The sequence below is a fragment of the Prunus dulcis genome, chromosome 2 (assembly GCF_902201215.1).
Source record: "Prunus dulcis chromosome 2, ALMONDv2, whole genome shotgun sequence".
Classification (NCBI taxonomy): Eukaryota; Viridiplantae; Streptophyta; class Magnoliopsida; order Rosales; family Rosaceae; genus Prunus; species Prunus dulcis.
This window is the reverse complement of record NC_047651.1, coordinates 12,053,495-12,072,140: the sequence shown is the minus strand read 5'-3', so window position 1 is coordinate 12,072,140 and position 18,646 is coordinate 12,053,495. Positions and strand designations below refer to the sequence as shown.

The 18,646-nt window shown below is 35.1% G+C and overlaps 1 protein-coding gene and 1 non-coding gene across 3 annotated transcripts; one reads left to right on the top strand and one right to left on the bottom strand.

Annotated features, from left to right (window-relative positions):
• The first annotated feature begins 1,749 nt into the window (after positions 1 to 1,749).
• On the top strand, positions 1,750 to 1,852 carry LOC117620421. Its single transcript, XR_004584759.1, has one exon. It is a non-coding gene; the product is annotated as a U6 spliceosomal RNA (small nuclear RNA).
• Positions 1,853 to 2,708: 856 nt separating this feature from the next.
• On the bottom strand, positions 2,709 to 5,003 carry LOC117617104 (glutathione transferase GST 23-like). 2 transcript variants are annotated; one of them, XM_034346362.1, is made up of 3 exons: positions 4,635 to 5,003; positions 3,475 to 3,549; positions 2,709 to 3,235 (listed from the first exon to the last, which is right to left on the bottom strand). In XM_034346362.1, exons 1-3 carry the CDS (start codon positions 4,770 to 4,772, stop codon positions 2,873 to 2,875), a joined length of 576 nt encoding a protein of 191 aa, XP_034202253.1. In that variant the 5' UTR covers positions 4,773 to 5,003; the 3' UTR covers positions 2,709 to 2,872. The 2 variants fall into 2 exon arrangements, with proteins under 2 accessions (XP_034202253.1, XP_034202252.1); XM_034346361.1 differs by lacking the exon at positions 4,635 to 5,003 and having other exon boundaries at positions 3,475 to 3,802.
• Positions 5,004 to 18,646: the final 13,643 nt, after the last annotated feature.

The window sequence follows — 18,646 nt, the reverse complement described above, 5'->3', positions numbered from 1 at the left end:
TATGAATGTTCAAACATAAGACCAGGCATTTGCAAAGCAAACTCCTTTTTCACTGGCTTAGACTCGCTGGCCATCACAGTACAAGTTTTAGTAGTGTTATTTTGCAACATTATGATTTTTAAGTTTCTTTCAAAAGAATCAAAATTCTATTAGTTTCATTTTATATTAATTCATTTATAGCACTTGAGAGAAGAAATAGTTTAAGAAACCATCACCGTTGTGAATTTAGGAAAAATATGGGGAAAAAGTGTGTAGAGGAAGAAAAAAAAAAAAAAAAAAGGGTTTCCGTTGTAAGCTCCGATGTCGTCGTCCCCAATGAGGCTTCTATTTGTTCTCTTCCCTGTCTAGACGTCTATTTTTGGTCCATGTGCCGGCTATGTACAGATGCGCTTTGGAAAATTAAATATCAAGTGAGACTTGAGTTGAAAAGAAAAACAAAAAAACCCTATTATGGTCTTTATTTTTTTTTTTAAATATAATAGTAGTGATTGTCTAAACTAAATGAAATGGTGGTTTCTCTCTCTCACACACAACAAAAATGTCATATCATGAGAGTTCGAACTTGAAATTTTCCTCTACAAGTTAAGCCGTTTTCTGCTAGGCAACATTGGCAAAAATGGCTAATTAAATTTACACTTCATTTTCATAAAAATAAGAAATCATACTAATGTTATACCTAAAATGATAAATTACTTAATGTAGCTTTTTTTTAGGGTTAAATACCTTTTTGGTCATTGAGTTTTACACGACAATTCAATTTGGCCACTGAGAAAAAAAATTTAGCCAAATTGGTCACTGTGTTTCCCAAAGTTTACAATTTATAGAAATTCTGTTATCTTCAATTAAGTGCAGATTTTATTATTATTTTTTTAGGAAATAAGTTGAGTTTCTTCCTCTAGCTCAAAGAGTTAGGGTATATTGTTCTATTAGGGTTTAACAAATTGGAGAAAATCTTGGAGTTAAATCAAAATTGTGAGGCATAAGGTCAACGATTGGATGCTATATTGAAGCATGAATTGATTGAGTGACTACCGTATTGTAATTTCGGATGGCAAGGAGACGTAATCAAGGTGATAGAGCACCAAAATATATTGGTAACGTGTTGATTTCATTTTAATTTGGTTTTATTTTATTTTTTTCCTTATACCTCACAATTTCAATTGCAACCCAAGATTTCCCCCAATTTTTTAAACCCTAATAGCACAAATATACCCTAATTCATTAAGTTAGAGGAAGCAGATTAAAGGTGCTTCTTAAAAAAAATATTTAAAAAAAAACTACACTTAACGAAATATAACAAAGTTCGATAGATTGTCAACTTTAAAAAACACAATGACCAATTTTACCTTCTTTTTTTTTTTTTTTTTCTCATTGACTAAAAAAAAATTATTTAACTATTTTTAAAAGGAATTTGTATCCATAAAAGTGTTTATATTAAATTTTGTTTCGGAAAGGAAGGAAACGTTGAACCCCGAGTGTTGACACTTAGCATGCCAAGGGATTGGAGATTTCTGTACCTTGAAAAATTATCCAAATCTGAAGCCAATGTTAATGAAGAAATCTTAAGATGTTTAGAATGTAAAATTATGAACCTTTTTACTCATAAGTTAAGTGGGGTTGTAATTCAATCCACTGTGTGTTGGAGGTTGGGCTTGGGGCCCGATAAAAAGGAGGTTGCATATTAAGTCCCACATTGGAAAACCCTCTTTGCATGAAAGCTTTATATATAATCGTTAAACAACAAACCCTGTCCCTTCGGGGACATCTGATAAAATTGGAATGATACAGAGAAGATTAGCATGGCCCCTGCGCAAGGATGACACGCATAAATCGAGAAATGGTCCAAATTTTTTTTGCCTTTTCTGATATATTTTTTCCTGCCTTCTCCATGGTGCTCAATGCAGTTGCAGAGGGTATATAAGCTACCGGAACTAGAAGCATTTGCATTTATAGGCTTTGACGGTTCGTCGGCTCAATCATTGATCTTCCAGGTGTAAGTAAAAGTTAGAATTCAATGTACCTTTTCGAATCAAATGCATGTCAAAATCTTGCCTACTAGCTGTTTGATAAAATGACTCTGCTACTATGATCCTTACAAAATTGGTAACTATGTACTTGCAGTGATCTTTAAGCTTATCCCTTACGTTTCACAATATTGGATGTAAAACCCCAACATATGTTTTTTTTTTCCCATTTGAGTTCTGTGGGCATTCTCGTTTAGAATTTTCAATCTTGGTTGTTTGAGAAATTCGTAAATCGTAACGGTAGCCATTTGCATTTTGATTTAGGATCCTAGACTGCAAGGATAGAAACAAACTGCAGAGATACAATTTTACAGTATGGAATGCAGCAGACAAGTTATGCCATTGAGTTAAAACTTCCATATCTGCATGCGAAGTACACATTATTATTTATCCACACTCTAGCCATTTAAGTTAGTAGATCCCTGTTTGCGTCTGTTATTTTCTCCTAGGTTGTTCTGTTTCTCCTTGAATTGTTTCCTATACTTGTTTGGTAAATGCTTGATAGAAGTTATTATAGACTTTAATTAGGACTTTCTCGTACCTTTTCACTCAGTAACACTTGTGCTAATAACGTAATTAGTAGAAACACATAAAACATTTGCTTGAGCATCTCCAAGAAAAGACCAAAAGTGCTTCAATAACCCGAAAAACACTTCTATATAGTTCAACCAAACCATATACAATAAGAAGTGCCTCTGGCATGATAAAAAAAAAAAATACTCTTAAACACACTCTCATTTAGATTTCTTATTTTACTATAATCCATGATCCTCTCTGTAATTCTTGATAGTAAGACCAGTATCTAACACTTCCCCTCGTTTCCATTCATGCAATGGTCACAAGCCATCTCATTTTGGTGCTTTTTTCAAAAGTTGATCCTCACGGGTAGCCTGAAATTTGGCGACGAGTTTGTCTCTAGACGGCCAATTATCTTTGATTATAGGAGCATCTGCAAAAGTCAATTTCCATGCTGATAGCAATGGAAATTCTTCTTCTGTTAACAATTTCATTCCGGCTACGTCTTCAAACACACTCTCATAGTGTGCAAGCCATCCAAGTGCAATATCTGCAAATCCAAGCTTCTCTCCCCCAAAAAATTTCTTTCCCTTTTGCTCTTCTTCCAAGTACTTCAAGTTCTCCTTGGCTTCTACAATAGCTTCCTCTTGCTCTTTCCCTTCATTGGTAAATGACTCCCAAATAGATGGCAAAACCTTCATTGCAAATCACAAACCAAACCAAACAATCAAACAATGAAAAATATTTTATTGACTAACTTTCTTTTGAATTAGCTTCCATTATATTTACTTTTATTTTTTGCCTAGAAAAACTTAGTCAAGTGTGTGAAACTTCATATGAAAATTTGCAGAGTAAGTAGTACAAAATTATTGTGCCATATTTAAGTTTTACAAGCATGCTAATATCTGATTATGAAAGAGTGATTTTAGGTTACCTTGTCATCACCAAATTTGGCCCAAGAGCGTGCAGCGGCTCTCTCAAGAGGATCTTCAGGCAGCAAGGGATTTTCCTTCCATGTTTCATCAATGTATTCAAGAACTACAAAAGACTCAACAATTGGTTTTCCATTGTGCACAAGCACTGGAACCTTTTTATGAATAGGGTTATACTGAAGAAGCAAAGGGCTTTTGTTTGAAAGATCTTCGTAGATTGTTTCATATGGGACACCTTTGAGTTTCAGTGCCCAAATTATTCTCAAAGCCAAAGGACTTGACCATGTCCTAAAGAGCTTCACTTCTGCCATTTTTGCTGTTAATTTGAGCTATGATCTGCTAGCATTTTATGCTTAACTTTCACCTTGGAATTTTGCCAAGGTGTCCTAAGCTTTCTTGTATTTCTTTATGAAACCTTCTATATTGGTAAGTATGACTTGGTCCCTAGAATTTACGACATGTTAACTTCTTGCTTGCTCTAGAAAGAAAAAAGACATGGTCTACCCAGAAATATTTTGCTCATCACAATGAAAGTTACCAAGTTATCATGGGTTCGAACATGAGACTAGTTGGCCATCACAATGCAAATAGTTGTGTTATTTTACAACATTATGAATTTCAATTTTCTTTCAAAAGAATCAAAATTGTATTTAGTTTCATTTTTTTTATAAATTTATTTATGGCACTTAAGAGAAGAAACAGTTCAAGAAGTCATCACCATTATGACATTATGAAAAATATGGGGAAAAAGTTTATCTAGTGAAAAAGAAAGGATTCCTGTATGTATGATAATGATGTTTGCCAGTCTAGACGTCTGTTTTGGGTCCTAAGTGGAGACTATGTACAGATGCGCTTTGGAAAAATCAAAGAAAAATCCTATTCGGGTTTTTACTTTTATTATTTTTAGTACAAGTCATAGTCTAAACTATATGACATGAGAGGGAAATTTTTTACACACAAAATTAAGATGTCATGGAAATTCGAATATGAAATCTTTTATCTACAAGTTAAGCCATTTTTAACTAGGCTAGGTCACGTTGGCAAAAATGGCTAATTAAATTTACACTTCCTTTTCATCACAAAAAACATAAAAAAATCATATAATAGTTTAGTAATAAGTATATTGAAAAGGGCTAATTTTGTTTTAAAATTACATTGTTACCCTTTTGTGTAAAAGCCTTGCCCACAAGGTCGTTGACGCCTTGGAAGATCTGCCCAATATTACAAGAGATTTGGAGCTGCTTTCTTCTCTTCGATCCAATGGCAGTGGATTAGCCGCTGTGCGAATCAAGCAGCTCATACTGCTGCAACTTTTGGCAAATCGGAGGGTGGCTAGGTCCTAATGCGGTGGGTGTGGCTGTCGTGAGTGTTTTCCTCGAGGGCCCTACTTTCTGCTCCCCTCCTGTGGTTTGGGAGAAAACTTCTCCGATACGGGAGAAAAACTTCCCTTGCACGAAGATGTCAGGGTCATCTATTCACATCAATATCCCAACCCAATGGATATCACATTTGAATTTGATGGCAATAGAAGAGTGATAGTAGGATCATGTGTGTTTATCTTATGGATTTCTTATATTTAGGTTCGATTAGTTGTCATTAGGTTTAGTCCTCTCGTTTTTTGTTTTAAATGTAGGTCCTTTAACATTTGTTATTTTTTTAATTGTGTCGATTTTACTTTTTGAGTTAAATAAGGAAAACACATTAAAAATCTAAATTTAATGCATTATTTTCTTATAATTGAATTCTAGAATTTAAATTTTGAATTCTTTCCTTGATAATATTCTTAATAAAATACAATTTAATCAATAAAAAGTAAAGACCCACAAATTGTACCAATAAATAAGACAAGTACCCACATTAAATTATGTACTTGACATAGAGGTAAATAGTGTTATTATTAGCAACAAAAAATGCTTAGTGATAAATCATGTTACCTATAAATTAGGAATATAAATTAAAAGACTATATGCAAGTCAGATACAAAAATAGACAAAATAAAATTGTATTTTACTTATAAGAAAAAGGTACATAAAATACTATTATACATTGTCGAAAATATGAAAAAACATACACATACCTATGCAAATAGGCAATAGGCATATGAGATAAATGACTATTACCCGATTCAAGTCATAAGAGGCAACATTGGAACAAAAAATGATTTTAAAAATAAAATAATATAAAGATTACATCATAAAATATTAAAATAGGAATGTAATTCTATATGGCACAAAAGTCAAAGGACTTGGATCAAAGTTATAAAATCCGATGATTAAACTCAACTCCTCAATAAAAATTTGGATCTATATCAACTTTTCGATTATCTTATTACTTATTCGTGAAGCTGACTGTTGATTTCATTCAGGGGAAGAAGAAGGTATTAAAATAAAATAAAAACAAAGCCATTAAAACCAGCAAAAATAATATATTTATTAAAAAAAAACTTGATGGTGTCATATGCAATGGCTGCTTCAGTGGTGAATAAAAGCTTATGACTTTGTGCGTTTTGAAGAAAATTGAAAGGATTATGGAAGCAGTAGGTGGAATGAGAAATATTCCCACAAAAGAAGAGAAAATACTTTATGGGTTTTACTTGGAAGAGAAGGAAGCGGAAATAAGTGGGAGGCTATTTTGGAGATTTGGTCCGAACTAAAATATTCTTAAAATATTAATTGATAAGTCAAAAGTAGTTGGTGCTAAAATATGAATATGGTTTGACTGGATTAGGTTAATCTTATTCTTCTCCATAAGGAGATATATATAAGAGTTTACAGGGTGCTTTACAAGGAATTAGATACAACAAAGAATTAGGAAAGTATCTCTTAATTATACAATGATTTATCAACTATATAAGAATAGGAAAGTAAATCCCTTAATTAATCAATTAAATAAATCTCTTTGATTAATTAGGAGACTCACGTCAACACTTCTCCTCAAGTTGGTGCGTATACGTCACCAATGCCCAACTTGATAAGTGAATATGAAATACTCTTCCACAAACAGTTTTGGTTAAGATACCTATCAATTGATCTTCTGATCTTACGAATGGTAGGCGGATAATCTTCTTCTCAATTTTTTCTTTGATAAAATGTCTATCCACCTCAACATGTTTAGTTCGATCATGTTGAACTGGATTATGGGTAATATCAATGGCTGACTTGTTATCACAATGTAACTCCATTTGCTTTTCTAGCTTGAAACCCAATTATGTCAATAGTCTTATGATCCATAGTAATTCACAAACTCCGTGAGCCATTCCTCGATACTCTGCTTCAGCACTAGACTGAGAAACCACATTTTGTTTCTTACTCTGCCAAGTGACTAGGTTACCTCCCATAAAAGTGAAGTAACCTGAAGTAGAGCGTCTATCAGTAACAAAACCAGCCCAATCAACATTTGTATATCCAACAACTTCGAGATCTCTGTTTTTTGAGAACATTATTCCTTTTTTCAGGTGCTGACTTTAAGTATCTTAAGATCCGATCAACTGCATTCCTATGGGATACACTGGGTGAATGCATAAACTGACTAACTACACTCACAGCATATGCAATATTTGGTCTTGTGTGGGCTAAATATATCAACCTTCCAACAAGGCGTTGGTACTTTTCGTTATTGGTTGGTTCTTAATCCATGTCTTCACATAACTTGTGATTCATTTCAATGGGTGTATCAGTAGGTTTGCATCCAAGCATTCCTGTTTCAGTGAGCAGATCTAATACATACTTCCTTTGAGACAGAAATATACCAGTTGTGGACCTGGCTACTTCAATTCCTAGAAAGTACTTCAGATCACCTAAATCTTTCATCTCAAATTCCTTAGACAAATGCTTCTGCAGTTTCAGTTGCTCTCCTGTGTCATTTCCAAATTACGACTATGTCATCCACATAAACAATCAATGCAGTAAGTCTTCTTCCATCACGCTTCAAGAACAAAGTGTGATCTACATTACTCTGTATATATCCAAAATTCTTCATGGATTTAGTGAATCTTCCAAACCATGCCCTGATGGATTGCTTTAGCCCATATAATGACTTTATGAGCTTGCAAACTTGACTCCCCTTGTCACGAGATAAGTTAGATCCTGGTGGTAAGTCCATATATACTTCATCTTCCAAGTCTCCATGTAAGAATGCATTTTTTACATCAAACTGATGTAGTGGCCAATCGAGATTTGCTATTAGAGACAATAGGACTCTAATAGTATTAATCTTGGCTACTGGGGAAAAGGTGTCCTCGTAGTCTATCACATATCTCTATGTGTACCCATTCACCACCAATCTAGCTTTATATCTTTCACCGGATCCATCTGCTTTCAATTTCACAGTATAAATCCACCTTCATGTAACACCCCGACCCCAAATTTAATTCCTATTTTAATTTATTTAAAGTGAAATTACGAAATTTATCCTTGGGGTATGGCTAAATTGGTCATTTTCTTATCCGGAAGAATTTTGGGATCACGACTGGTATTTCTGGGTAGGTTGTACTAAGACGAATTCGTAGACATGCGGTAGGCTTGAATCAGAGTTGGAAAGAAGATTTGGTGATCACAAGTAATTCAGTGGCAAACTTGTAATTATTTCGAAATGAGTTAGAGACCTCTCTCTCTCTCTCTCTCTCTCCCCCCCCCCAACTCTCCCTCTCTGCGCGCTCGAAGCCCTTCCCCCAATACTGTACACCGAGACAGAAACCACCGCACCGCAGCCACATCCGACCACCTCAGCCCTCGAGACTAGTCCTGTTCGATTCATTGTGAAACCCCGAACCAGAACCACCAGCTTTCCCCGTCAGAAACCACAAATCCCGACCACGATCTGGACTGGTTTGAACTGGTGAATCTCTCTCGTCGCGCCATCGTCTCCGCCACCCAAACCTGGTGAATAAGGTGAGGTTTCTTCCTCTTTTTCCTTAGTCTAGCTGACTGTTGCATAGGTTTGGATCAATTTGATGTGTAGAAACCGATTTGTAAACCTAGGTTTTGGCCTAATTTCAAAGTGAAATTCCTGCCAGTTGCCGTCCGAGTTGGACCTTCCCGTAGTTGAATGTTGTGGTCTGACCTCAAGTAGAAGCTAGGGTAGGAAGGGTGAGCTCGGGTGTGGAGTTTTTCTGTCACCGAAATTTACTCTACACACCCACGCACTGTCGGTGCGTGTGGCGGCGGGTGGGAGAGGCTGGTGAAGTTGCAATTTGTCTCGATGGGATTCTTAGGTTGTCACGAGTGCGTAGGATTTCACGGATCTCAATTCGGACATTGTTTGACTATCGAACGGATTTTGGCATATTGTGCGTTATCTGAGTTCGATAAGTTCTGACCGTTGGATCGCTTTCCAGTTAAAATATGTTGTCCTAGGTATTCCTAAAACCGTGTAGGACTTTATGGATCATGAATCTGAGCCCCGGATGTTTTGATTCAATAATGCAAAGTTTGTGAATTAGCGATAATCGAACAATCGTGAGCTATTTCAAAACCTGTAACCGGACCTTAGGATATCTCGTTCAACATACACATACTAGGAACTTGGGGGTTTAAGTATTTTATTTGTGATTTCCGCTTCGAATTAATTTTATATTAATTAAGGGTTCGTATCTCAAAATATGTGCTCCAACTGCACGTACTTAGCAGGCATGACCCTCTCATGGTTAGGCAGCGTGGGAATACTTGTGAGTGGACTTTGTTTTCAATCATATGCATGGTTTTATTGATGAAAGATTTATGCATAGTGTTTTTAATGATTTATTGAATATATTATATTCATGGGTTGAATTTGATATTTGTATAGCGCTTTGGCAATATATTGTGGGTTTGGTATATTTGGGTATCGAGAGTATATTTTATATGGATTTTGGGGAAGTTGTATATATATATATATATATATATATATATATATATGGGATACTTGGGTTGTTGAGGTGAGTTGTTGAGGAACTTGAATATGAAGGGTTGTTGAGAGAAGTTGTATGATTACACTATGTAAGTACCTTTCCCAGTTATTAGACTTCCCACACGTGTCGTTGGATGTTCCAGCATGGGGGAAGAATAGGTTACCAGTCTCACAAGCGGCGTTGGATGTTCCGGCATGTGAGACTCGGCGTATGGGAAGACTCTGTATATTATTTGGGATCATCACACATGACATTGGATGTTCCGGTGTGTGACTATGGAGTTTCGTCCCCCGGTTGGACCGCTCATCCCTAGACGCAGGATAGCACCTGAAAATCCTGTGAGCTAGTTAAACGATCCACCGGTTGGATTGTTTCCCCGGTACCTAGGTAATGTGATGAGTATAGTTATATATAGTTGTGAGAGTGAAGAAATTAGAGTTTATCAGTGGGTTGGTAGGAGCAGCAAGATTGTGACAATGTGGTTTATGGATGAAGTGATTTGTGTTTTTAAAGAGTTTTAATGAAATATATTTTGAGTAATTAAATTATGAGTTGTGAATCTGCATGTCTTGAACATTACTTTTATACGGTGGGGTTACTATGTTGTTTTAAATGCAAATCTTGTTTTTGTCCACTCACATGTTTTCTATTTTGAGCCCCCAAGTCAGTAGTCGTCCAGAAAGCGTGCAAGTGGTGTACGATGCTCGAACTGTGAACTTCCCTAGTTAGGATCTGAGTAATTTCTTCTACTCAATTGTTGTTGTAAACTAAATTCAGTGGATGCTTTGTTATCTCCCATGGTAGTTTTTACTTGTGAGGCTGGAGGCCATTTAGTATGTTTTGTTGTATTGTGAAAGCATGCTCTGGTTGGGATTATTTTATGTATGTTGTAGGCTGAAATTTTTGTTGGGTTCGCTTAATTTACAGGGGAGACTTTGCCAAAATTTTGGTAGAGAGTCTCGATTTTTACTAAGTGGGCCTAGCATCGGGATGATGTTGAATAAAAACGGGGTCCGCTTCGATTTCGGGGCGGGACCTATCACTGCATCCTACTGTCTTCTTTCCATGAGTTAAGGGGACGAGTTCCCTTGTGACATTCTTTTGGAGAGCTTGCATTTCTTCATTCAGAGCTTCTTTCCATTTGGATCTTCTAGTGCTTCAGTTACACTGTTGGGGACAGATATGTCAGCCAACTACTTCACATAGTGCACACATGACTCTGATAATCTGTTGAGAGATATATAATTATTGATGGGGTATTTCGCTTTAGCTTTAAGATCTACTTCATATTGTACTCAAGGTTTGCCACAGTTCTTCCTTTCTGGAAGCTGATATGTAGGCTATGTGCCTTCTGAAATCAAATCATCATGGAATATTTCATTAGTATTATCAGTTTTAGGACAAGATGTTACCTGAATGACATCCTCAGTAGGTGATTGGTGTGGTATTGAAGCTGAAGAGTCTCCGAAGTGGGCAAAATCTCATCAGTTTCCTCCTCCTGAGTTGGACAGCAAGGAGACGACATATCAGGCTGAGGCTGATTTTCAGGGAGCGACCGGTAGCTTTCAAGCTGCGACCGGTCATTTTCTGGTAGAGTCATAAGCGACCGGCAGTTTTCAAGCAGAGTCATTAGCGACCGGTTGCTTTCAGGCTGGGACGATTCTGGAGGAAACAAATTGAAAATTTGAGAAGTGTTGGTGTCGCAATGCTCCTCCTGTGCAGCTGAAAAATATATATTGTGTTTCTGGAACACAACATCCATAGAAGTATAGACTTTCTGACTAGGAGAATGATAACACCGGTATCCTTTCTGATGAGGTGCATAGCCAATGAAAACATACTTTTCGACTCGGGAATCCAATTTGCTTCGTTGGTGATCATGTAAATGGACAAATACAACACAGCCAAAAATTCGGGGTTCCAGGTTTGGGGTGGGAGGTGTTTGGATATGGTGGTGAAGTGTTTGAAGTGGTGTTTTAAAATTTAGGATATTAGAGGGAATTCGATTGATACAATATGCTGCAGAGACGACGGCTTCACTCCAAAAAAATCGTGGCATATTGGCACCAAAGAGAGAGGCACGAACGGCTTCCAATAAGTGTTTGTTCTTTCTTTCAGCCACCCCATATTGTTGGGGAGAGTAAGGGAATGAACATTGATGTATAATGCCATGATCTTGTAAGAACTGGCTAAGATCATGGTTGAGAAATTCTCCACCATTGTCAAAACGAAGAACCTGAATTCTGGCCTGAAACTGAGTCTTCACCATTTGATAAAACTGTTGAAACCTAGAACTGACTTCCTCTTTAGGTTTGAGCAGGGAAACCCAAGTCATGCATGTGCAATCATCTATAAACGTGACAAACCATCGCGCCCTTGCCAATGTGACAATTTTAGCAGGTCCCCAAACATCAGAATGAACAAGAGAAAATGGAACCAAACTCTTATTTGAACTTAATGGGAATGGGACACGATGACTCTTAGCCAATTCACACATATCGCACTGGAAGCTAGAAACATCAAGACTGAAAAATAATGATGGAAACAACTTCTTAAGATAACCGAACGAGGCATGCCCAAGACGTTTATGCCATAACCAAATTTTGTCTCTCTCCCCACTGGTTGTGAAAGCTTGACCACCCTTGACCTCGCTATCCGGTGCCCAATCCAAGTAATAGAGTTTGCCCCGTCGAGTACCATAACCAATCGTCATTCCTATGAGGATGTCCTAAAAAACACAATGATTCGGTGAAAATGTTACAGTACACCCCTAAGTAGTAGTAAGTTGTTCAACAAATAACAAGTTATGGTCCAAAGATGGAACAAGTAATACAGAATCCAAATGTAGGGAAGTAGAGAGAGATAGAGAGCCCTCCCTAACCACAGGGAATGGGGTACCTTTAGCATTAGACACCACCAACGGAGTGGATGATTTGTGATTAATAAGTTAGCTAGGATCAAATGTCATGTGATCCGTAGCACCCGAGTCGATAATCCATGCGGAATTTTTGGAAAACATATGAAAAGTAGAACCTTTGGTGGTGGTGATAGAAGCAAGAGTTCGGGTAGCCGGGTCAGCAGAATTGACAGCATTCTTCTGTGAGTCTGCAATAAGGTGGAGAATTGTAGAGGTTCTTGACATTGCAGGAAAGTAAGATGTGATATGAGAATGTGAGGAATTTGATGTAGGAATTGGATTTAAGAGGTATGTGTATAAGATGTGAGGGTATGTGTTTAGGGATTTGGATAAGAGGATTTAGGACTTTAGATTTGAGGGATTTGGATTTGGGGAAAAATTATGAGGAATTTGATTTAGGGTTTTGGATTTGAATATGAGAAATTTGAGATAAGGGTTTAAAGACAACCTAGGATCGATTGCTCTAATATCATGCTAAAATATGAATATGGTTTGAATGTATTAGGTTAATCTTATTCTTCTCCATAAGGAGCTATATATAAGAGTTTACATGGTGCTTTACAAGGAATTAGATATAGTAAAGAATTAGGAAAGTATCTTCTAGTTATACAATGATTTAGCAACTATATAAAAATAGGAAAGTAAATCTTTTAATTAATCAAGGAAATAAATCTCCTTGATTAATTAGGAGACTCACGTCAACAGTTGACAAGTCCCATGATTTCATTGGATTGGGATAATTACGGGTGTTAATGCTTGAATTTATACCAAATCGATTAAGACATAATCACACACATAACACAAGTGTTTGGGTGGTTCATTCATAATGGGGCTACATCTACTACAGTTTATAGCTTTGTATTTGTATTTGGATATGGAGATTACATTGTACATGAGAGAGATATAGGGAGAGAGGCTTAAGAACTCTTGTAGAAGAGAAATAGAGGGCTTGGGAGAGCTCTTGGAGAAGTGGCAACTGCTGGTCCCTTTGTTTGGAGGTGATGAGCTCCCTTTTGCAGTCCAAGTAGTGGTAGAGAATGCATGGCTCTCCTTGATTTGGGGATTCTACATGGCCTCCCATTGATTTGGGGCATTGGGCATTAAGAAGGCATGGGAGGAGGCATGGATAGCTACTCCTTGTTTGGTGGGATGTGAGGTATGACAAGCAAAGGTTATCCCTTAATTGGTGGGATTTGCTTAAGAGGGAAAGTGAGGTCAACATGGTGTCAACAATGTGGCGTGTCAGGGAAGTTTTTCTCGTGCTTTGGAGCTGGTTTCTGCATGTTTTTTTTTTTTTTTACTCTGCTTTTATATTTCTTGTTATGACCTGAAGCTGCCCTAATTTCTTCCATGTCGTTGTGACTAGACCTGGCAAACGGATCGTGTTTGTCGTGTTCATGTCAACCTGCTTTTCTTAATGGGTGGAAAATACTCAACACGAACACGACCCGTTACAATTCACGAATGACACGACACGACACGACTTGTTTCACCCATTTCAAAAATATATTTCTTAGCAAATTGTTAAATGAAAACACATTATATTAGACAATAATACAATATGAAGTTTAAATCTTATAAATAAATAAAAAAAACATCTTTAAGCAATATATACCCAAAAATATCAAGAATGACATTCACTAAAATTCAAAACAAAAGCTAAAATTGTTGTTGAATGAATAAGAGTAAGAGTAAAATTTAATTTTAAGTTATAGAAAGAACTTGAGATATACAAAAGGTTAAGGAGAAAAATAACAAGTATAAAGTAGCCCCCATGAACATAAATTTAGTATTAAGGTATATAAAGAACTAAATTTAGTAATTTGTTATTGATTGCATAAGAGTAAAATTGAATTTTTTGTGAGAAAAACAATAAGATATTAAGTATTTAAGAACATAAACAAAATACTAATATGGAATGAGAGGAGCATGTCATTGGTGGGGTTAGATTGTATTTGTAATCAAGAGCCGAAATAATCTTAGGAATTTAAGTAATTAATCAACTGTATAGAATAATAAGAAAATTAAAAAAAAAATATGGAATGAGAGGTTCATAATATGGAATAATATGTCATTGATGGGTTAGATTGTATTTGTAATGAGCCTTAATTTTGACAAAGGTACAGAAAATTAGAACAGAAAAACACCTAACCTTTCCAAGAATAAGGATCTTGGTATTGAAGAGAGATGTAAATGTAACTTTGCCTTGTCTTTGCTCCAAAAAGTTTAGAGAACCCAAAACGTTATTCAAAGTGTGAGATCTAGAGATGACATTGATGGTGGGCTGAGGATTCAGCTATCAGCGAAGAAGAAGAATGATAAAACTTGTATAAATGCACCACAACCCACCAAATTATACTAAATGGGTATAGGGTTATAGTTTTATAATTCTCAATGCTTGGATAGATGTATATGATTGATGTTTAATTTGACCAAGTACTCCTTTACAATTTAATTCACTAATTAACAATAACCATATCCAAAGGTAGTTAACTAATTATGCTTATGTTAATAAGAAAAAAATCTTAGGCTAAATGCCTTTTATTTATTTATAAAAATTCTGATATTGCATTCATAATTCAGCTTTAAAAGCCAATTGCCACAAGGGGTCAATACAAACTAGCCACAAAGGGTCATTACAATAACGGAGCAATCTAACATCAAAATTAAGACAATCTGGTGCGGCTTCACTAACGATCAAGCAGAATCGAGGAAACTCCAACTTAAGCTTAATTTAAATATATTAATAGTACCAATAATGGGAAAACTCTTTAAAATATCACATCAATAAAGTTCTAATTATGAAACACTAAAAACATGTACAGCTTAAATAACAAAGAGTGTGATCGTCCAAGTCATGCTTTTATAGCTTGAAATATATATAATAAACAATTGATTTATTAAGAGTCACAGCTTTCATGATATGAAACAATAAATTAGAACTTGCAATAAAAGTCACAGTTTTAATTGATGTGTTAGAATAAGATCGAACTTATATATAATGCTTGTTGTACTGAATCAAAAAAATAATTTTTTTTTTCCTTCAAACATATTTTTTGATTTAAATAGTTTGATTTGTGTGAAATATTGGAGTGAACTAAATGTAATATGATAAACATTTCCGACATGTCTTACCCAAAACCATTATGGCATGCTCATACTTGTTATCACGATGGTCTGGAACTAGTGGGGACTAGTTTAGACCGCTCCAAAAGTACTTAGTGAAGTATGTGTATATACCATTCGAAAATAAGATTGCTTTTCAAAACAGTGATTCTGGTTTTATAGGATTTGTAGGGTGTTATCAGGAACTCGGTTGGAAATTGGTTTGGTGGTTTTGCGGTAAATTTAAGGAATTGTGAAACTTTGGAAGCTTAGCTTTAGGGTTTTCTCTTTGATTGAAGTTAGCTGTGGATAAAGGAATTTTCACCCTATCAGTGTTGATGGATTCTGAAGTTAATGTTACTCTCTTGCGGAATTCTAATCTGTTGTCTTCGCATCCTCTTGCTGCTTTAAAATCTGGTTTCTTGGACATGATGACAGATTAGAAGCCATATTGCAGCTCACATTTATCATGGGAAGAATGATGTGGCTAATAGGCTTGCCAATTGGAGTTTTAATTTGGATCTACAAAACAGATACTTCCTGGGTTGGTTTATTGATAATCTAATTGAGGTTGCTAAGCTTCGGCTAGTTGGTGTTCGTTGATGGGACTTTTATTTTGGAATCTTGAGGTTTCATAAAAAAAGTCATCTTTATAAATTCCATTGGAAATTAAGAGGTTCTCTTTTGTTTTTAATTTTTTTACTTATATTTTTAGCATTTTAATAGTTTAAATGTTATTTTGCTTAAAGCTATAAATTTCCCTTACTATTACCAGAAATTTGGATAAATTTTGAAAAAAGTAAAATCAATTCCCATATTCCCTATTTATATATATTTTAGGCCCTTAATTAACCCCAAAAAAAGTTCCAAGGACTAAATTGACATTAGCGTGGTAATTTAATAGGAAAAATAGGTATACCAAATTTTTTGACAAAAGAGTTTTCTTTTAAAAGCATTATTATATTATTAGAACATATATAAACATTTGAGTAAATAATCATTCCCACTTGTGCAACATCAAAAGACTTAAGCATATTCTCTAAAAGAATTGACAGAATGAAACAAAATTAGATATGAGATTGACATTTGAGGTTTATGTGAGACAAATTGAGTTTAAGAAGCAAAGACAGACTAGATTAAAATTTGTGACAGACATATCAATAAGGAAGCCTCCGATGTGATGTGAGGTCTTTGGATATTTATATTGTTTCAAGTAGTCTTGGCTGTTCTCAATTGTTGGTGCCACGTGGTGTACGCTTAGAGGTTGAGTTGAACTCAGACGTGGTTTGGCTCCCGTGATCTTCTTCGGATGCTGCAGGGGATAACTTAACCCAATTCGTGGCCCAAGTTTCACCTAGCTGAAACGGTGTCGTTCACCCCTCATTAATGTGTAATTAGTTGTGTTTTTCTTCCTGCTTCTTGGTCGATAGTAAATCTATATTTTGGAGCCGCTAAAGTCAACGTGTAAGTAGCTTATTGGGCGTAAAATTGGTGTCCCTAAAAATGTCCCCCATCTCTTCTATTTAGGCATAGCTCTAGCCTCTATCATGAGTTTGGTTTAGAATGCAACTATTGAGAATGTGTTGTCAAGTCCAACAATGCGGAGTCGTATTCAACAATTTCAAGATTTTCACTCTAACTAATAAGAACTTAGGTTAATGGGGTTATACCGTAATGAAAAAGTATATTTAGTCTAAAATTAATGGTCACATATTTGAAATTCTTAAACACTAACAATGTGTGCGAGTAAATCTCTTTTTTCTTTTTAGCTTTGACTCAAAAAAGAAGAAGAACCGAGAATAATAAAGAGCCTCAAATCTTAATAGATAACCATTAACAAATGTTACACCAAATTCAACGAATATATCTCTCAACAAAATAAGAGACCTAGGAGTGGGGGAGTGAAATGAACAACATGAGTTTTGTTTTATTAAATTAGATTTAGGTGATTAGTTGCACATTTACCATAGTAATTTATGTGAACTTAAATTTTATTGCTCACATTCATTGATATGATTGAAAGTTTCTTGTATGAGTAAAAGAGCAAACTTTTTATCGTGAATCATTTGCTGGGCAACTACACAACATGCTAAGAATTGAAAATGATATGACGAGAGCAAATCTTATCTCCTACACCATTATTTGATCCAACGGTTGATATGAGAGAAAATTAAATAAAAAGGGCTAACACAAAATAAAATTAGCACATAAAAAAGTTTAGGGAGCCCCATTAGAGCAAAGATACTTTGTTCTTGGACTATAAAAGGGTGTCTAAAAATAATGGATATAGACCAGAAATAGAGACCACCGTGGTGAATTGCTATTAGAAATGTCCTTCGAAAGGTCATGTGTTAGAATTTTTCTCTAAAAAACAATGAGATATTTAGTCATATATCTATTCTTAGAGCACTAATGATATAAATAAAACATACACCATGTAATTTCTATAAACAAACCCATAAAAAAACTCAAAAAAATGACAACTAGTCCTATTGAATTTAATTTTGATTATTAAATTACTTTGATGCCCTATTGAGTGTTTTGAGTTTTTTTTTTTGAGTGCTACTAAACAAACCCTATAATTAACTGAGTACACTCTACTGCCAAACTATTTATTGAATTACTAATTTATCCTAATATAAAATGACCAAAAAAGATATACTGAATTGTGAAACAAATAAAATTTTAATAAGTAAACCTTACTCACTATATTCAACCCTTATCAGACATAGAAAAGTCTTCGTATTACATGGTGCTCACGAATAACGCAGCGAGTACTAATTTAGGATTGATATTACGAAATTAAAGATTTTGATGAAACCCAAAATCTGAAAAGAGGGCACAGATTCATGTAAAAAGAGAAACCTGATTTAGGATTGGTATTAGAGTGTTGTACTATGGCTATTTTTGGTAGTTAAATAGGGTGTACTTAGTTAATTTTACATTTTAATTAAAATATTATGGTTAACTTAGATTATAGGATGTACTCAGTTAATTTTAGGGTTCGTTTAGCAGCACTTTTTTTTTATTATTATGAAGTTTTAGGGTTTAGCTTATTTTAAGAAATCGACCACATTTTGTAATTTATAAGAAATTAAAAGCCTTTTTGTTATATTGTAAATGAGTTTTGAGTGTGTTTCTAAAATTCATTCATATAAAGTCTTTTTTTATAATTTAGACTCATATATTGGGTATAATAGTGAATCTCTTAAAAATAAATGAGAAATGCTAGCAACCTTCTCTTTTGGACTTTCTCCCTTCTCCT

Bases quoted from the DNA above. Each gene is read 5' to 3' on its own strand.
- LOC117617104 (XM_034346361.1), bottom strand. From the start codon at position 3,783: ATGGCAGAAGTGAAGCTCTTTAGGACATGGTCAAGTCCTTTGGCTTTG. The intron at 3,236-3,474 runs GTAACCTAAAAT...TTTGCAATGAAG, and splicing joins CCAAATTTGGTGATGACAAG to GTTTTGCCATCTATTTGGGA.